The sequence below is a fragment of the Kryptolebias marmoratus genome, linkage group LG16, assembly GCF_001649575.2.
Source record: "Kryptolebias marmoratus isolate JLee-2015 linkage group LG16, ASM164957v2, whole genome shotgun sequence".
NCBI lineage: Eukaryota > Metazoa > Chordata > Actinopteri > Cyprinodontiformes > Rivulidae > Kryptolebias > Kryptolebias marmoratus.
The window spans coordinates 12,333,250-12,354,083 of record NC_051445.1 but is presented as its reverse complement, the minus strand read 5'-3'; the positions used below and the strand labels follow the sequence as shown (position 1 = coordinate 12,354,083).

Sequence of the window (20,834 nt, the reverse complement as noted above, 5' to 3'; positions counted from 1 at the left end):
CTGTAACAATTACATGTAATTAGCTAAATGTTGTAAAAAGTGACATCAGAAAATCAACACTACATTTTAAAACAGTGTTTGAAGCTAAATGTGACAAAATTTAGGCATGAATTTTGAGCACAAGCTCCTTTACAAACGGCGCCCCATAATGAACACACATTCAGCACAGAATCTTAACTTGAGTTTAACGCTGCTCTTCAGAAACCATGTTTTCTTTTTTTCCCCGGAGTGCCGTTCATTGCTTGTTTTTTTAGGAATACATGGAGTGGGTGAATAAAAACTGTTGGTGTGGCTGTATGTGTCTGCAGCAGGTCGGTCACTGTGTGTTGGTCTGCGCGTGATTTAGAGGTTCCATCATAATAGGAAGTGATTTACGATAAGGGCTTTAGAGCTGCTCTGTCAGACACCCGTATTGATCACAGCTGTGCTGATGGAAAGCAAGCTCCTCATTTCCTCCATCTCTCCTCTCTTTTTGCTCCTAACGCTTTCGCTTTGAAAAAAAAAATCAGATTCTTTGTTGACGCAGTCTTCTCTAAAACTGTCTCCGCATCTCTTTGTCACTCTTTCCTGGCTCCTTGGTGCAAAAATGCGGTGAGGTTGGCACACGTGTGCAGCAACGCTCCCTGCGTCTTTATCGCAGTGGAAATCATTCTCTCGCTGAGTGAAAGCTTTCATTGCAGGAATTCCCAGGTTTGAAGCAACATGTTTTCTGCAAAAGCCTGCGGCTCACCGAATGATGCATTGGCTGGTCATGGGTATGAATGTGTCACGCACACGTCTACGCACAAGCTGCCACGCAGACACACAGTGTAATTATTCATCTGTGACACAAAGTGGGGTTATGGCTAATATCGTCTCAGCTGGGTGTGCTGAAGACGGTCCATCAGGATGTCACCTGAAAGAAAACATAAGTCTAAAATGCACTCATAAAACATAAATCACAGACTTACATGTTTAACAGAGGAAAAAGTTTATAAAATCTAAAGTTGATATTGGATTTTTTTTTAATGAAGTCTAGATTTGCTGAAAGTGGTCGTGTTGCAATATTGCATTTTGGGGCATAAACTCAGCACAGAACTTAAAGAAATTTGTGTTTGGTTGATTCTTTCTTTGTAGTGACAAGGTTTCTTAGCAGTAAATCTTATACCATTAAAAAGTTTGTTTATTTCTCCTTAAATGGAGCCACATTTGTACGGAAAATGCATTTGTGAGTTGAGCAGCAGGGCTTAGTTTGAGAAACCTACCAAGTCTTCTCTGTCGATACCAACCAGCTTATTCTACCTTCGACTCGTGTTTGGTATTGTTTATTCGATTGGATTATTGAAATCTGAAGAAGCATGACATATTGGCAATTTAACAATTTATTATAACAAACAGGGCCTTTAGTAGCATGTGGAAGAACCACACACAGCCACAACAACCTGGCGCCTCCCCCTCCTCCTCCTCAAACAATCTGCCGTGGGGCGGTGTTCCCGTTCTCCAACCAGCATCTGTCTCAGGTCAACCAGCGCGGTTGTGTCAGTCGCTCTGGAACGAACACCTGGCTCAAGCCGGTCCCACAGGTGTTCAGGACTGCAGGCGGGGTCCATTCGTCCTCTCCACTCCCAAAGTCTCTGATGAACCAATCAGGTGTCAATCAGGCCTGATTGACACCTGATTGTCAGCACCTGGCGTACCAGAAGCTCCAAACGAGTCAACAGCAGAATAAGATGTTTGCGACTGACAGAGAAGACTTGGTAAGTTTTTCAAACTCAGCTCTGCTGCTCAACTCACAAACGCATTTTCCTAACAAATGTGGCTCCATTTAAGGAGAAAAAAACAGGCATTCCAGTGATAAAGGATTTATTGCTTAGAAGCATTGTTACAACAAGGAAAGAATCAACCAAACACAAATTCCCTTACTTTTAGTGCTGTGGCAAATTTTACACAGACTTCACATGATATTTCCCATAAAGTATCAGTTAAAGCCTTTTGGAGTCAATTAAGACGCTGTGTTTTAAGTTTAAAACAGAATGCGATGTTGGATAAATATCCTGTCTAATTACAAAGAAGGAAACATGGCTGTTTTTGAATAAACATTCATCTCTGCTCACTAATGTCTCCCAGATCATATAAAATAATCTAATATTTATAGATCGCAGGTGTGTAAGTGAAAAATGGAAACCTAGAAAGCGTAATCGTGTTGTTTTTTTTTTGTGTTTTGCACCTTTTCTGAATCAAACGTAAACAACCACACTGACAGGAATGATCTTAAGACGCAGTTTAAATATAAATCTACAAATGTTTTTAATTCTATTCGCAGTGAGATTTGTAAATACTGCAGAAATGGAGCAAACAGGCAGAGAGCTCCCTGCAGAGTTTAATGTTTCTCTTGTAATTCACAACAAAAGTCATCTTGGGGCACCATACAGAAAATAGTACACTGGTCCTGTTTGTTAGGATGTAATCCAGTTTAATTCATTTTGTTCAATCTAATTACAACTCAGTCATGTTCAGTCAGGTTCTGGATTCGAGTCAGTTACATACAGTCCAATTTAATCTAATTATAAGGCAGTGTAGTCATATTCAGTAGGTTATAAAATGTTGATTACTAAAGAGTTTTCTGTTTAAGGAAACCAGCAGATTGGATCCAGTCTTTACTTAGATTCAACCTCCTATCCTGAGCCCTCACATGGAGGCAGGCAGTGAAAAAAACAACAGGCTCAAGATGGATGGCCTTGATTGGCTGGTTTTTAAACAAATGCAGCTAATAGAAATAAAATGATCAGAAAATTAAAAAAACGACTAATTGCCTTGCTTTAAACTCAACTTTTAGGAACGATCTTTCCACAATATGGTCACCGAGACAAGCTCCTCTCAAAGCTCTTTAGAAATTGAACAGAGCTGTTCCCAAGTAAAGTTTCCCAAATCACCAATTAAGTGTCCCACGACAATGTGAGCGTTCACGAATAAAGCCGGCACCACAGAACCACAAGAGGGGCTGAGAGTAACCCAGCCGCTCTGATTACGCATTGAACGTGTCGGACTTCTCCTAATCTAAATCCCCCGACCGTCTGTCATCATTCCCTCGTACCGTGATGCTGCCTCACCCAAACATCATGTCGTAATCTTCATAACTGTCTTTGTTGTTTTTAGATAGCTTCTTGTGTTTCGGTTTACGTAGCCTCCGTGTTACCAGGGTTCCTCTGCAGATCATCTGATCTTTGAGCTGCTCCTTTTTCCAGTAATCGCCCATCCCAGCATACATATTCTCCTCAGTCCTCGCAGTCACTGTTCAGTCGCACTGTTTGTCTTGTGCGCCACGGTTCCTTGTGTTTATTCACTTGCATTCCTGTTATTGTAGTTTATCACATCCTGCTCTCTGTGTTCCCTCCTGGTGAGTTTAGTTTTCTTGCTGCTCCATCAGCCGTTTTGTTTTCCTTATTAAAGTTGAGTGTTTTTACTCGAGTTCTCTCTGCCCCAGAGGCTGTAATTCAGGTCCTTCAGACATCCACACCGCAACATATCAACCATTAAGACTCAGTCCTGCTTGGTGCCACCTCAGTCCTTTCATAAATCCCACCAAAACAGCCAAAAAGACTTTAGTGTTTTGTGAAAAAGGCTACAGTAATATTTTGTTTTTGCAGAACAATCTAATTTAAGCTGTTCGGGTTTTAGATAATTAGTTTGGGTGTACAAATTAGTCAACCTTATGTGAAATAGTGTCCATATTTCAACACAGTGGTGCGTTGATTTGAATCTGAGGTGTAAAGGTTTTTTTGGTTTAAAGTTTGTTTTTACTCTCATGTCTTTGTGGGTTTTCTTCTCAACACTTCTGCCTGATGACGGCTAGAAAAGGCTTTTCCAGGATCAAGATGAAATAAAATAGTTGTGGAAAACAAATAGAGAACAGATTTTCCCAATTTATTGTTGCTGTGGATCATATTAAACCGATGCATTTCTGTGTTTTTGCCCGGAGGAAGCTCTTTGTTATTCTTAACGACTTAAGACTTAATTAGTCTTAATGTCAGCACCTGAGATGGATGGTCTTCATGTCCTTCTGTGTCCTCCTCTGTCCCGTCTGTCCTCTTCCACTCTCATCAGTGACAGGATCCCTCACTTCCCAGCTGTGCTGATGTTGTTTACAGATAGCGTTGAATCCAGACAGAATGAACCCGGTTGTGTGGGCGCAGGAGGTGTTTTATAGCTGAATGGGCCGACGCTGAGTTTTGGCTCCCAGTAACGAAACCTATTTCTCTCAGTTTGATCAATGAGTGACACCGCTGTGTGTGTGTGGATTGTTTTTCCTGTTTGATTGTTACCGTGAGCAAACACAAGAGGTGTGTGTGTGTGTTTTTCTTTCCCTGGCTCCGCGCTACATAACATATTGTTGTGATGATTTCTTCCTTTCTTGCTTGGAGTTGGTGTTTACCCTCACACTGTGAAGATTGGGAGTGTGGGCGTTTTGTTATAAATTCACGTCGCCTTGTGGCTCTTGGACACATTTTACCATCTAGATTTAAGATGCGTCAGTCGGTCTATCACTTTGGTTCAGATGTATGAACTGCCACAGTATTCTATGCCGATATTTATGGTTTTTGGTGTTTTCCTAGCAATGTAGCTTATTCAAATGCTTCCTTTTTGCCTGAATATTTTGTCTTGATTGATGACTTCAGCCTCACAGATCTGTTAACACGACTGCTGATTTGTGCTTATACTTTCATTGCTTATCCATCTAATTCATGATTCCACCCACGAATATTAATCATCCTGTTTGGGGGTTTTGATGTCTGTTTGCCAACAGTACGACATATTTTAGTTCAGAAGAGAGGTTTCCTTACACAGCGAGATTAACTGAATATATTATTGTGTCTGCTGTGGTTGTTTGCTCACTTATCAGCTGCAGGATGTATTTATACAAACCACCCATCTGAAGAGGCTACAGGGAGGAGGGAGGAAGTGAGGAGGGGGTTTTGTGGGTCATGAGTGTCTTTATTCTTCAACTCCTTCAGCAATGTCTGCAGTTTGCCATTCATGGGACTGGAGTGAGCTGCTGCGGCTTTTTTGGATGGTGAGTGGGGGATCACCTCCTTTTTTTTAAAATCATCTCTAAAGATACACACACACCACAACCCTTGATTGCCCCACACCCACTCTCCATTCAGCCCTGCCCCTCCTACCCTCTCCAGCTGAATAATGGATGGTGCTGTAACATTAAAGAAGAGTGCGCCCACGTCTGCACGTAATGGCCCCGGCTTCTTGTCCATCATGTGGAGAATGGAAACCATTTGACTAATGTTACCTGCCAGAATAATAACCTAGGATTTTAAATACTTTATAAGACCTGATTGCAGCACCACTGCATTTTCACATCTCTGCTAAATAAGGAGTAAAAAAAAAAGAAGCTTATTATATAGTTATAGGATTGCAATTATGGCTGTAAGAGCAACATTTTTCATCCTGAAGGTAGAAAAACTGTTAACTAAACTCACTAAAAACAGTGAATTTCACCAATATAAATTAAATATATTAATACAAGGTGCAAAACATTTTTAACCTTAAAAAAATGAATGGTCAGATTAGACGTTGACATAAGTGCCATATCATATTTCTTTGGACGAATGAAACCAAGACCAAGCTGTAAAAAAAAGCTTTCTAAGAATAAATTAATGGTAAATGTTTAGATTGGTTGACCAAAAGAGCATAATATTGAACACATAAAGGCAGCGTTATGAGATTTATAAAGTCACAGAAAATAAAAGCAGCTGGATTAGCTCAGAAGTCTATATGGATACAGTCCTCGACTTGGACTAATTCAGCAGAACGTAGCAACGCTGACACAAAACCTACTGAGAAAGCAAACCAGGAATGTTTGGAGATAAAGAGGTGAATTGGTTTCATCTCAACAAGCTGACTGAGCTGCATCTTATTCACCAAACACAAAACTCGAGACAAATAGACACAAAAAAACTAACAACTGTTCTTACTGAAGCATCACAGAGTCAGCAGCCTTGTTTAAAGTAATGTCAGAACAGAGACTGAGTGTAATATTTCAGGTAATTTGCAGAGTCCCTTAAAAAGAGGGCTCTGTGTAACGAATGGTTTCAACTAGACACAGAAATGTAACGTGGAAATTGAAGCCAAATCAACACCAGCGCCCCCTTGTAGGCGGGGTGCAGTAAAGGTTTAAGTCCATGTAATTGAATGTTGAGCAACGTTGCTTGTTGTGGCAACCCCTGAAGAAGGAAGCAGCTGGAACAACAACATTCAATGTTGCCACAACGAGCAATCCCTGAAGCACGAACAATTTGGCAGTTCTTTTTACTGCCGCAGCCCAGGCTTGAACCTGCGGCCTCAGGATTACACGACCTCAGCACTGACCACCGAGCCACCACAGCCCAGGACGGTTTCCTTGAATAAAGAATAAAAGTACACCTCAGATGACTTTTGTTGATTTACATAGTTCTTACCTTCCTTCTGTATTCTCAAATAATAATTATTTAAATACATTTAATTGTAATTAGTTATTTTATTCCTAAAAATAATCATTATTGTGTGTAGAGGAGTGGGCGGAGCTTAGAGCCCCACATCCTGAGTGGGCAAACTCTGGCTCCAAAAATACAAACATGGTGCTGCCAGTTTCACTGCTGACTTGGTTAATCTGTTTTATGTTGATGGTTTTAACTCCTAAACTTTTCCATCTTACATAACTGGAATGTGTTTTAGTGCGCAGACAGATTAACAGAAACATATTTATGTGGTTAGAAAGTGTGTTTTCTGTCTGTGGATTCAAAGGAAAGAGCAAAGACTGTGTGGTAGCTTCTGCGTGATTTGGCATTCTTGTTGTATAAACTGTAGGATGTTTATCATAATGTGTGTGTTGACAGAGAGAACAGGTAGGCAGGTCCAACTGGGACTAGTTTCATAATCCCCACCCCCCGGTACCCTCAGTGTTATGAAATATGCTGCAGCAGCATAAACAGAAGGATCTTCACCCTTTTCTCATGTGCAACGGTGAACCTGACCACCAATAGGAGTGTTATTATTCCTACAATTGTCAGCTTTTCCTGCAGAGTCTTTATGCTCACGTGGAGAGTCAATTACAGGCAATGCTAAATGCATTATTAATCTTTGTAAAGGGTGTGTGTGTGTGACAGAGTTTTTGGGAGGGGGCTGCATGGAACAGCGCTCTGATACAATAACGTGGTGCTTCAAACCGCCTGTGAGAGGCTTTCCAAACATCCTTTGGTTCACTGGTTTGATGAATGCGTGCGTATGCATTGTCTGAGCTTTTCCAGGAACGTGAGTGTGTGTGTGTTTGTTCGTGTGTGAGGGAAGAAGTCATGAATAAGATGTGAACCCTGAACAGCTCTAGCTGCCGAGTCATTGCTGGGTCTCAGGTGCAGGCGAGGCACAGAAAGTGTTGTTTTAATTAGAGATAGCAGGAATAGATTGAATGACATGAGGCACAGAGAGGGAGGATCAATAATTACAGGGGAAGGAAATTAGGAAAATGTGACAAACAAAGAAAGGAAAACCACTTGTTTTAATTTTACACATGCAAATGGACTAAAAATTCCTTTTTATTACTTAAAATTCCAATTTAAACGGTTTGAAAGATGCACCATTGAGTTCATATTGTTAGTGCCTTTATTTCATTACTCCAGACAGCTGCTTTGTTCATAATAGATACCAAATAATTGTATCTATTTATTGGAGAGCTTGTATTTATCATTATCAGGCTGTAACAATGAGTAGCTTTTTGCTTTTATGATTTGGCAAGAAGAAACAATTTACTTTTCTTGACAATAATTTTTTTCTTGTTTAGAAAACCATCCATCCATCCATCCATCCATCCATCCATCCATCCATCCATCCATCCATCCATCCATCCATCCATCCATCCATCCATCCATCCATCCATCCATCCATCCATCCATCCATCCATCCATCCATCCATCCATCCATCCATCCATCCATCCATCCATCCATCCAAATTATAAGTATAATAATAATAATTAATATAATAATATAATAATTATAATTATATGATCAAATTATAAATCCTGTAACATAACAAAACTGGTGGTAAGATATAGTCCAGGTCAGCAAAGTTGTATGAACTCTAAATACATAAAGGTTTCTAAAATAATGTTTGTATAAACCACTTGGAGTGTGTGTGTTTGTAAAACATATGAACCACTGGGCAGATTTTAATGAAACTCAGAAATTAATCATGAGATGAACTTCTACAACTGGTAAATTTTTGAGTCGCCCCGATCCAAGATGGCTGCTACAGCTAATCAACCTCAGCTAACACAACAATGGCTGTCATGCAATCGGTTGTGCAGACACTGAGCTAAAATTCAGTGTGTTAGTAGCTGAAAGGCATCCCAACACAAACTGAGCGCTCAGATCTCAGGCTTCTCATTTTTGTTGACGCTACTTTCAGTGTTTGACCAAAACGACAATAATTCTGTCCTTTTCTCAAGATAAGATGATTGTTTAAATTTGACATTAAAGAGACGATATTCATTCCTTCAAGGAAGGCTAGGTCTTCAATTGTTTATAATTTGAACAAAGTGTCACACCTCAAAAGATCTGAATGATCCCGTTGATTTTCCACGCGTTTTAATTAAAGCGCTCCTTCGTGCCTCATTTCAAGACAATCCATCATCCAGCCGTGCATCGCCCATTTCCACTCCTCTCCTCCTTCTCCACCTTCGTCTCCACCTCCGTTCAAGGTTATTGCAGAGGGGCCTGATCTGATTTACAGCAAACTTAACGAGGGAATGGAGTGAGAGGAGGAAAGAGGGACAAATTAAGACTGGAGAGAGAGGAGGAGGAGATGCACCGAGAGAAGCGCCGAGAAGTCCTTCATGCACCCTTGAGTCTTTGTGGATGGCTCGAGGAAACGCAGCAGATATGAACAGGGATACAGTGTAGAGAAAGATGTGCGCAAAGAGCGTCCTTAGCTCCTGTCCTCTCGTTTTCCTGTCTCGCCTCAGGCAGGACTTCAGTCTCTGATGATTCATGTGTCATCAGTCGCACACACTTAGACTCATAACTTCATCTGTCACATGAGGATTAGTGAGCGTGTGTGTGTGAGAGAGCTAATGTAGTATTCAAGTTTATTTCAGATTAGGTTTGCTAAGAGGCTTATTGTCTCATTAAGTCTGTTCTTGTGTATAAAGGAGTGCGTGTTTACAGTATACGCTGTGTGTCTAGAAAGGCCTTGGAAATATTTGATTTTGAGTTGTTTCAGCCGGTGAAGATTCACTCTTCTGCTCTGAGTAGCTGTTAGCTTTACTCTTCAATGGAAAATCTTTAAGACTGCTTTTTACTGCAGGTAAAACGCTGACTAATCTAATCATAACTACTCCACACAACGACACACACACACACAAAACAAAAAGGAAATCCAAACCATCCCTTGTCGGTATGTCTTGCTGTTTCCCCAGTCATCTGTATCCCCCTCTCTGGTTCATATCTCCATTCTCCAGATCCTGGAGCTGAGGACGGAGACAGAATTTCCTCTATGGAGCATACTGTTTTTATACCTTACCTTGTGCCTAGCATCCCAACTAAAAAACAATCATCTCTAAATATAGTTAACTGTCAAATTAACTATTCATGGCTCAGAAAATCAGATAATAGTTGATAATAAATTGCTAACATAAACATGCAGATTCATGTGATGACATGTAGTTGTTGTAAAGCAATCATAGCTTGTTGGTCCCAGGAGTAACAGGGGTCTTAAAATCTGTCTCTTTGACTCTGTTCATTTTCTTTACTTGGCATGGATTCACTCACTTTTTACAGATGCAAATCCAAAATGTTCTGCTTTGTTCCCTCAACACTGTTTTCATTGCACAATCCAGAGTCAGATCTGTTTGTGCAGAGAAGAAGGGAATATATGTTTGTTTGTTTGTTTTTAGTATGAGAATTTCCTTGTTTGTGAGCTGCATTATTCCCTGTGCAACATGAGCATGAATCCCTGAGAGGCTGCTGGTGGAATTGCGCGTCTGATAAGTGATTGGAGAGTGAATGAATTGTAGCCTGGAGACCTTTAATGAGGCCTCGGTGGGAGGGAGAGGGAGGCCTGGTGGGCAGGTGAAAGCAGCTGCAGCTTTCTCCGAACAGAAACCTCTCCCCCTTCTTCGATCCTTTCTTTTAAAAAAAACCCAAAACAATATTATTCTCCTTTCCATCTTGCTTCCCTTGTGCTCATGCACTCGCTCCTCGTCGCCTTTTCCTCCTTTAAGCTCTCCCCCGTCTTTATCCAGGCCTCCTGACAGCACGTGTTCAGTCCTTTGTGTGGCGGCGCCCTTTTATTACCAGGTTAGACAACAAATCCGTGCGTGGAGGACGCAGAGGTCCAGCTAACAACTAGTGTGTGCACACGTTTATGAACAAGAGGATGTATTTGATTATTGTAGAACGCTGATTCGACATTCATTGTTTTCCTGTTTGTTTTTTTTAATTTACCATACATTTTTTTGGCTCTCTGTTTCTCTTTTCAGTTCTTTCAAATTATTGATTTTTGAAATCTGTTTTACCATTTCTGCTCGTTTTTGTCTTAAGTTATTTTTAGCTACTGTTTTGCTACCTTTAGCTTTTTCCTAGACTTTTGCAGCTTTTAGCTAGTTTTTTCCTACTTTAGCTTATAGCTAGAATTTAGCTATTTTTAGCTTATACCTAGCCTTTTGCTACTTTTACTTTTTAACCAATTTTTTTTCTTCTTTTACATAGTTTTCTGCACCTTTTCATTCTAATTACTCAATTTCTGCTTTTTTCAGCGACGTCATATAGCACCCAGCGAAAAAATTTTTTTAGCATTTGCTTCCCGTTTTTAAGCGTCTGCTCAGGATTCGTGTTTTGGGAAGCTGAGCTTCTGAAGAGGAGTCTTTGAAAAGAGTGTGGGAAAGCAACGAGAAGCCTGGTACACCAACACCGCTGCCAATCCACACACAAAACACGAGCCCTGCCAGTTTAGCCTCCTTGTGCTCTTTTTCATCCCAGTGGCACAGCGTTGCTTGGCGACGCAGATCATGAGAGGAATCTTTGACCACATGAAAATGTAATATGCGTGCGTTTGTGTGCCTGATTCATCTCAGGAGGGGAAACGAAGGAAGGGTGACGTTTGATGGGAGTAACGGTCAGATCGGAGACGCTGCTTTGACTTTTTGAAGACCCATTTAAAGTTCAATAAGCGTTTTTAGGGGGAACACTTTCACAGCTGAAGCACAAAAACACAAGCAAGCTTTAGTTATTGTGTAAATGTGTGTGTTTGTGGGTTGGTTGACTCCAGAGAGGAAAGAAACTGCAACATTGTGAATACTAAATGCTTCAGGTTAGCCGTGGCACATTGTAAGGTGAGCACAAAAGCATCTGCGGCTCAGCCTCTGAAATCTCCTGCGGGTCTGACTGACAGCTGGACGCCAGGTTTCAAACAGATGTTGCTGTGGCAACAGGGCCAAGAAACTATTTTCTGGTAGAGTGGACGATAAGAGGGCTGTTTAACAAAGCAATGAACTGAAGGAGAGGCCGTAACATACACTGACAGAGAGGAAAAAGGAGCAAAATCTGTTGATTTGTTTGTTGAAACATCTGTAATACATGATTACTGTTAGGAGCCAGATGTTACACAGACTATCAAGACAGAGCTCTTATTTCACCAAATCTGTTATATTATCCTGTTAGATTGATAAATCATTAGTTTTATTCTTACTGTATGTGAATCATACTAATTCTGGACTATTATAACAACTAAACTATCAGTTTTTTATTTGCTTTTCCTCCCAAAAAGTCGCGTTTTTTCTCTCAGGAAGTAAAAACCACATGTGCTGGATGTAAATGAGAAACCTTCCTGTTTTATTTTTATCTCCCGCCGCTGTAAGACATTCATGTAATTGCCTGTGTGGGAGTGTGTTTGTTTGTCTGTCTGTCATCGAAATGTTTCACGAGCCAGTGGACAGGTTTTTAACAAAACTCTCAGGAAATAATCGCTGGACATAAATCTACAACCGATTAACTTTTGGAGCCTGTTCAAGCTGGCTGCCATGGCCGGCTGACTTAAGCAAACGCAAAAATTTGGTGCTGTAGTAGCTGAGAGTCATTCTCGACATATACCTCAAGCGCTTTCAGTTTACATGAGACCTCACGATATCGCTTGCGTTCGTTTTTTAAAATTTGACAAAAACCTCATCATATTTCAGGATAAGACTGAATCAGTTTAAAACTCAGGGATGGAAGGTGGCGGGCGATATGCATTCTTCCATCAAGGCCTTTTAATTTCAATTGTAATTTTTGCATATCAAAGTAAATTTACAGATTCTGCTTTAACCCGTGCATTTTTTACACGTGTGAACTCGTGTTAACGAGTGGAGGGAGACACATTTGTATGTGTGTGTGGGGGAGGGAGCGCCGGCCTGGTTTGTGTCTTTGTCTGTCAAGTAAATTATTTAAATCCCACAACAATTAGAGCTGAAATCTGTTATCAGCGCCCTCCATTAGAGCCCTCGTGTGTCTGCCTCGCCGCCTCTCCTGCTCCCCCTCGTCTGCGCGCAGCGTGGCTTCGGATAAAGATCACGGGGCTTTGAATCGCAGCGGAACAAAGACTTACCAGCACATGGCTCTGACCCTCATGTTTCACGCCGAACGTCTTCATCAGAAAGCGTGCGAACGTCCCCATGACGTTTGGTGTTGCTGTAATATCACAGATGAGTCAAATTTGCATTAAGGGCGCTCGTTAAGTGTGATCTGAGGTCAGAGGACAGGAAGTGTTTGCTCTGGGTTTTATGTGTTCAGTTCTTTCTAAAAAGCCTAATTTTTTTTGTCTGTTTCAGGAGGTTTCCAGACAGCAGAGCATTAGATTATATCCACACCTTGTCCCCCCCGTTCTTTAAACTCCACTCCTTCGCTCCCTTCTTTCCGTGCCATTACTTCTCTACTGATGGTTGTTCTTCCTTTCTTTCCATTTTATCTCTTTCTCCCCTCCTGCCACTTATTTTTTTTATTGCTACAGCAGACTGCCCATTAGTCAGCGCAGAGAGGAGCCTCACCCACGGTGTGTGAGTGCACTTTATGTCAGGGCTTTGACTCCAATAAATCATCGTAGGAAGATCTTTGCTTCCTCTGTGACTCTAAACCCCCCAATTTTTATTTCAAATCAATTTTTTTTGTTTTGTTTTCAAAACTACAGACAGTTCCTTGTCGAAGACATACTGTAGCTGTTATTATAAGTGTGAAAATAGTTTATGAAATGTATTAAATATGATACTGACTGTGCACGTTACAGAATGGTTTTGTAGGACAACAAGCCTTTTTCTACTGAGGCTGTTTCGAGTATTTTCCATCTGGTAATGTGAAAGTGTGTATACATCTATGCTTCGGTCTCTTTTTAATCAAGTGAAGTGAAGTGAAATTTATTTATATAGCACTTTTTAGCAGCAAGGCGACCCAAAGTGCTTTACAACACAGAAACAACAACAGAATCAAATACAGAAATAAAAACATCAATCAGGTAAATTTTAGCTAATAGTAAGATTAGTGAATAAACTTTCCTCTAAGAGGAGGCATTTGAAACACAGAGATAAAAACATCAAAATCAAATATAGATACCTATAACAGAGTAATGAGTAGTTTTAGCTAATAGTATGATTGGTATAACTATAACAGGTAATTTGTTATAGTTATATATAATCTAAAGTTTTTGAGTAAGAATATAGATTTTTACATATATATAATATAAAATGTAATGGAAGGAATGCATATTGCCCTCCAACGTGCACCCCAAAGTCTTAAACAAAGTTCTTGCATGATCTGTTAGCGCTCTAACTATTGTGAATAACTCTCAGCTGCTACCACACCAAATTGTAGCTCAATATCTGTAAAACTGACCGAGTCATTCTTGTGTTTGCTGAGGTCGATTGGCTGTCGCGGCCATCTTGAATTGGACTGACTCCAAATGAGTTGTAAATGCACATCCAGTGATTACTTTATGAGAGGTTCGTTGAAATCCGTCCAGCGGTTCGTGACATATTTTACCTACAGACAGACAGACGGACACACACAGGCACAGGAGTTACATTATCGCCCGCCTTTCACGGCTGTGAGTGATAAAAAAGATGGAGACTCTGTTCCTGACTTCGTAGAAACGTCTGGAATGTAAAATACAAACAGAGTTTTACAGAATATTTAACATGCTTGACCCAAACAAAGATGATTCCAAGTTGTTCTGCTTTCTTTTTTTTTTCAGGTTCGGAACAGATTCCAGTTTTTTTTTTCCATTTTAGAGTTCACCGTGTCCCAACTTCAGTCCAAAGAGGATATCTTAAAGGGATAGTCTGGTCATTTTTGAAGTGATGTTCCTTCAAATAGTTACCAGTAGTTAGCATCTTATCAGCTGTGACCTCAGTCATAGAGCAGCATGGAGAAAAGGGCAGAAACCCACCGCTAAACCTACATGTTCATGTCTTCACTGCACCTTTCCGTGTCTGATAGTTCCTTCTTCACGTTTCTAACTGCAAAAGTGTTAAATTCACACTTTATTTTATATAATTAATGGGCTCCAAAAAGAAACTTCTCATGCTATTCTGTGCTGGAATATACTGACGATTGGACAAATCCTGATTAATACATTGCATTTCTGTGTATGTGTATGTGTGTGTGTGTGTGTGTGTGTGTGTGAGGTTTTGTGCATGCACAGTAAAGCTCATACATCTCTGTCTCAGGTTGGATCTCTGGTGGGATTCTTGGATCCAGCTCTGCTGATCAAGCACATATAGACGGATTTCTGCTCCTTTGGCTTCTCAATTTATTTACTGTATTGTTAATTTTTTTTCTGCCTTTTCCGCTTCTTTTCTTATACCCTGACCTTCGATTGTCCCTCATTTTTCTTATAGAGACACACACAACCTTTGGTTTGAAACCCTAATTTGTGTAATTACATCAGCCAGACTGATTGTCTGTGCTGCCAAGAATACGATCACGCTATAAATCTTGGGCAGCCTCCGATAAACAGAGCGACACTTGAATCAAATTCACACATTTATAAAACTTAATCAGTTTTTTTTTTTTCTTCCTTCTCTGTTCCCAGTGATCTCCTGTCTTCGGGGTACGAGGAGAGGCATTTGACAGAAAACAGGAGGATTGTCGTCACCAATGTAAGATTCTGCAAATCATCCTTCTTCATTCTCACTCACACCTTCATTATTACACAGTTTGGATGTAAGCTGTAGCAGCTTCTACACTAAACTTAACGCACCGCCCGCGTTTGATGATTCGGACAGGAATAAAAGGGTTAAAGTTTACCAATATTTTTAATTCATGCTCATGGTGCCAAGGAGGTCGTCCTCTTCCAGAGCTGAATCCGAATTAATCATTTTGTTCTGGATCAGCACCGTATTTATCCACGACGCTGTTAATGCCGGGTGGTTTAAGGAAAAGTCTAGTTGTGGAAACTCTTTACTCTTCATTTATCTGTCACTGTCTGTCACAAGCAAGCCTCAGCAAACCCAAACAACGAGAGAAGTTTAAGAAGCCGTTCAGAAGAACTAGAAAAACTGCTTTTTTGTTTTAATTATTAAACCCGCTGTGTTTGCTGGAAAATCTAATCTAAATCTAAGTGTTTTTCATTACAAGCGAAGGAAGATGGGCCATGTTATCAGTCTTAAATATCTCATGAGAATCCAACTTTTGGCAACATTTTCCTTTGTGCTTAATGAAAAATAGCTTAATAATTGTTGCATAATCATGCAATATAACAGGAAAACAAGCAAAACAGATGTGTGGATCATTTTAAAACATTTTAGGTTATTATTCTCTTTATTTTTGGTTTATTTATATATATATATATATATACAGATAATTTAGTCAGATAAGCAGGTGCCTCCAGCAGTGGACACTATGAAACATTATTTTTTAACTTCTTATCACTGCATTTGTAATATATGTATTTATATTTGATACTTTTATAAAGACCCACATAAAACTACAAATGTAGTGTTTTTAGCACATTTATTGCTGTTTTACCAAACCTGAGACATGTTTACTGACATGTTCACCAGCTCAAAGCTCCTGATCTACACTTTGAAATTTAATCATATGGAAATAAAAAGAGAAATATTACTAAAACAATAAGATGGTCTCTGTCAGATTATCATCTAAACATGTTGTCATAAATCCCATGTGAATATCATCTGAGTAAATGCAGGTTTTCTGTTCAAAGTAGTTGAACATCAGTGGGAGTTTTGACCCGAATGAAGATTTATTTTTTCCTGAAGAGTCGGAGAGTTTTTCTTCTGTCTCTATGAGGTTTTTTACTGGTTAATCAATGCGTTAGTTTTCACATAGTGAGTAATTAAAACTCATCTCGGTCTGTTTATTTTTCCTGAGCTGCCGGACGAACTGTAGATTTTTAGAAACGTGAGCGGATCCGTCTGTGGTCTGAACCCTCTGCTTCTTTCAAACCAGATTAAGATTGCTGCGATAATCCACTGAAATCTAGACAGCTCAGTTACAGGACACACACACACACACACAGGGCTCGTGTTACATCACATACTGTAAGTGAGGGGATTATAATGCTCAGGATTTTCTCAGCTGAGCACCAGATTAATGTGAGATCAGATACTTTTCAGGGAATGATCCAAATTAACGCCGCACGTCTTGTACATTATGGTCACTGGTAATTATCTCAGTCATTTGTGAATTAATTTACTCTGTAGATAAACGTCCAGAGTCACACTTCATCTGTGGCTTTCTTTGTAAGGGAAAGATTCCAGCATGTCTTTTTTAAATGTTGAATGCCTTCTTTTTATGGAGGCGAGCCAGGCATGCCTCTTTGTTTATAATAGACACTGAATGTTTTAACATACATTGCAAATCTTTGTTTTAAAGTGATGTGATTACAACAAAACAAACATTTATAACAATATAAAGTTACCTCACATACATGGTTTGTTCAATAGTGAATTAATTAGTTTGTGTCAGTCTGTTAGCAAAATATCTCTTAAACCAGTAGATAGATTTTTATTAAAACTCTCAGAAAGAAATAATCAGATTTAAACACAAATGCCTATAACTTAGTCAAATTTTCAGATATTGAGTTATACCTGACGTGGTAGTAGCTGAGAGTCATCCACAACACATACTCTGATAGCTAACAGAAGATCTGTTAGATGTTTCATGTGATTGTACATTTAACCACAGTTATTAAACCAAACTTTAACTGAAACTCAACATGTCATATTCGTTTACCGAGTCTTCGACCTTAAACTTTGTGTTTGTTTAACTTTAATGATTATTTACTCTTTAATAGGTCTACAGAGATGACTAAGTTAGCAACACACACACACACACGCTGAGGATGAACCTGCATCATTAAATGAAAAGTGGAGTAGAGGGTTCAGAGCAACAGGAAGAAGGAGAGACTCGAGGACAGTAGAGCATCACTTATAAATAGCTCTGTCTCCTCATTTTACACTCTGTCTGTCTTCAGCCCAAGTATTTCTCCTCATCTGCTGCTTTATCTAAATAAGTTAATCGTATTTTACACATTCGTTCACTGTCGGTCAAAATGTTTTATTGAAGCTGGACTAAAGTTTCAGGCACCTTGAGTATGATGGGAGGACCATCTTAAACAAACCAGATCTGAAAATGCAACCAAGCTGCAAATAATTGAGAAGCAACAGCAATGATGAGGCAAACCGGCCTCAGCAATTTTCCTTCTGCAGTTTAATGAAGACAATTTATGCAGATAAGTTCCTCACATACTAATGTGCTCTAATTTGATTTACTGAGGATGTCTTTTCAACACATTCATTCCCTAAGCTGTGATTTACTTCCAGCGAGATTCTCCCATCGTTCAAATGGCCTCATTGAAGTAAAACCCCCTGACTGAATGTGTTTATATAATTTATTTCCTCGGGCCACTCATAATACTGTAAGACTTTTTTTCAGAAATTTAATCAAAAGAACTGAAACTAGAAAAACCGGGTAGGGCAGGGGGCAGGGAGGCAAAAAAGAAAGGATGACATTTTCAACTTCAGCGGAAAAATATGGCTTTATTCAGCTGTTTTGTTCTGTCGAGCTAAAAAAGTAAAAAGACTGACGGCTGAACGTTTTAGCTTTGTGAAATCTCTTTAAAATGCAAATGATTTAGCAGTAATATCAAAGTGTTTGTGGATTTTAAATAGTTGTTGGAGCTGAGTGACTGACAGGAAATGAGATCGTTAGTTGATATGTGAATTAAAAAGATCATAAAACTCCTTCAACACGTTATCTTTGTGGGTTCATCTGAGTCAGATGTGTCTAAAACTGGTAAATAAAGTCGTTTTGTCATATATGGGAGTTAAAACAAAGGGTTCTTCGTGTATTTGTATCTGAAATATGAAATGATCCGTAAAGCCGGTCACACGTCGTCCACCAGCCGAAGATCAAACCTGACGCGGTTCTTCTCAGCACTCATCAAGATAAAGTAAAACCACACCAATTAATTTTTAATTAATTTCTGCAGGAACTGTCACTGAGGCTAGTTAAACCATTTTTTTTAATCACCCTTTCGCTGAAAACACCAAACAACAACAATTTGTGCGCCCTGCGTGTTTTGTGTGTCTGCCGTGTTAGCAAAATATCATATCATATCAATATTAATGAAACTTTCAGAAAGTAATTACTGGGTTGGCGTCTAAAACTGATAGACTTTTAGAGTCTACCAAATTCAAGATGGCCGCCACAGCCAACTGACATAACTGTCTCCAGCTCGACTGCTTTTACCGAGCTGAGATTTGGTGTGGTAGTAGCTTAGAGTCATTCCCAGCACGTACTCTGACATCTTACGAGCTCTCACATGAGATCACGCATGACGTCGTTTACAACGTCTGAGCGAAACAGCTGCAACTCTGCGGCGTGGAAAGCGGCGGGCGATATGCACTGCCTTTGATTTGTTACTGCGATCATTGCGCTTTTATACGAAGAAGCTTTTATGCAGTTTGGAGCTGAGAGGTTCATCAGAGGCTGTTCCTACAGTTCAAGTCTCCCATTTTTCCTTGTGGTTTTGTAAAAACCAGTGGCTGAGGTTCACTGGGGGCGGGAGCCTGAACTGAGAAGTGCGCCGCTCAAACTTCAGAGCAGAAATTGATCTTCTGATAAAAGCCGCGTTTCCTCGGGGAGACCAGCTTCCTGCCTAATGGCTGGTCGGCAGCAAGAAATGGAGCAGGAATAGACGGCCAGCAGAGCACTTAGACACCGTACACATCTGCAGACAACAAGCGTCTGCAGCTTCACATATAGGCAGCTGGAGATGGGAAGAAACGCTGATGGAGATGGAAAACGTACCACAGCAACACGGTGATGCAGCTTCTTCCGGACAGCGAGGGAGTCGGGGCCACAGATGGCGTCATGTGAAAGCGTTGAGCTCCAAGCATCAAACCCACATGCTGCACAGTCACACATGATGACACGAGTGTGACTGATCGCTCTGGACTCATTTCTCGATTGAATGTTGCAAACAAAGTCTTTCCTCGTTTGTATAAATGTGTTTGTGTTTCGTGCACAGGGAGGAGAGCACTGCTACTATCAGGGGCGGGTCAGAGATGTTCCTGACTCCTTCGTGGCTCTCTCAACGTGCCACGGACTGCAGTGAGTACAAACATCCTGCATGCTTCTGTGTGTGTGTGTGTGTTGCCTCATGAGCTGTTGCTGCCTCACTGTGTCCAGGTTCAGGTCGTCCATTTAGGTCAAACTAATTAGCCTTTCCTGTCTGTCTTCGTTTTGTTACAGGGGTTATCATTCACTCCTTCACCTCCCTTTTCCTCTCCTCTTCTCCCTCCGTAGTTCTTCTCTTCTTTTTCTTCTCATCTCTCCTCTTTCCTTGTTCCTGACGTTGGTATTTTTAGCGTTTCTGCTTGAAAGTTGCACTCTGTCACTAAAAAAACCCCAAAAACTATCTGGGAGGAGGACAGATAGTCCACAAAGTCAGAATCTGATTGATTGATTCTGTACAGGTTTTGTGTATTAAAGCTTTATTGACTGTAGCAATTCTTAATTTTTTTCTAATGTATCACTTGCCACTGAAAGACAAAGCAATTGTTTTTGCCCGCGTGTGTGTCTCTGTTTGTTTGTTTGTCTGTATATCATGAATCAATGAGCAAATTTTAATGAAACTCTCAGAAAGTAATAATTTGTTTGACATCTACAACTAATAAACATTTGAATTCAACCTGATGCAAGATGGCTGCCACAACAAACACAAAAATAGCTATAACTCTGTCAATTTTACAGATATTGAGCTAAAACTAGGTGTGGTAGTAGCTGAGATATCATGGAAGATATTGAGCATAATGTTCTTTTCAAGGTTTTTATTAAAACGGCTGCAGGACCGTCATTTCTCAACATAAGATGATGTCAGTTTAAAACTCAGCAGCGGGCGATATCCACTCCTTCAAGGACTGCTGGGCCTGTAAATTCACAAAGAACGTTTCAAAGTTTTGAAGTCTCCTGGTGGAATAATGGAGTGTTTAACACTTCACATCGTTGACAGAGCAACGTTTCATCTAATTCTCACGTTCAGTTGTCTCAGCAAACATAATGATCCACATTTGATCCTTAACAAAGCTGCTCATTACCTTCTGCTTCATCACAAAGTCGGGCTAAACAAACCAAATCATCATCAGCGTAGATGTCACTTCAGCTAATTATCGCCAAGTGCTGGAAGTCTTTTTCATACCTGCTGATTAAGCTGACGGCCTTTAGTCATGTTTGCATATTTTATGGGACTGTGGGGATGACGGGGAATTTGTCAGCACAGCAGATTATGTAACGGGACACTCGCAGTTATGAAACTGGGGCAT

General features: G+C 40.2%; 1 protein-coding gene across 3 annotated transcripts in view; it reads left to right on the top strand.

Moving 5' to 3' along the window:
• The window catches only part of adam22 (ADAM metallopeptidase domain 22), a 67,982-nt gene that overhangs the window by 6,585 nt on the left and 40,563 nt on the right, over positions 1-20,834 (top strand). For all 3 annotated transcript variants that reach the window (XM_017425013.3, XM_017425014.3, XM_037980203.1), the window contains exons 4-5: positions 15,080-15,146; positions 19,541-19,623. In XM_017425013.3, the coding sequence (XP_017280502.1) occupies positions 15,080-15,146; positions 19,541-19,623 (150 nt within the window). The remainder of the gene's footprint in view (positions 1-15,079; positions 15,147-19,540; positions 19,624-20,834) is intronic.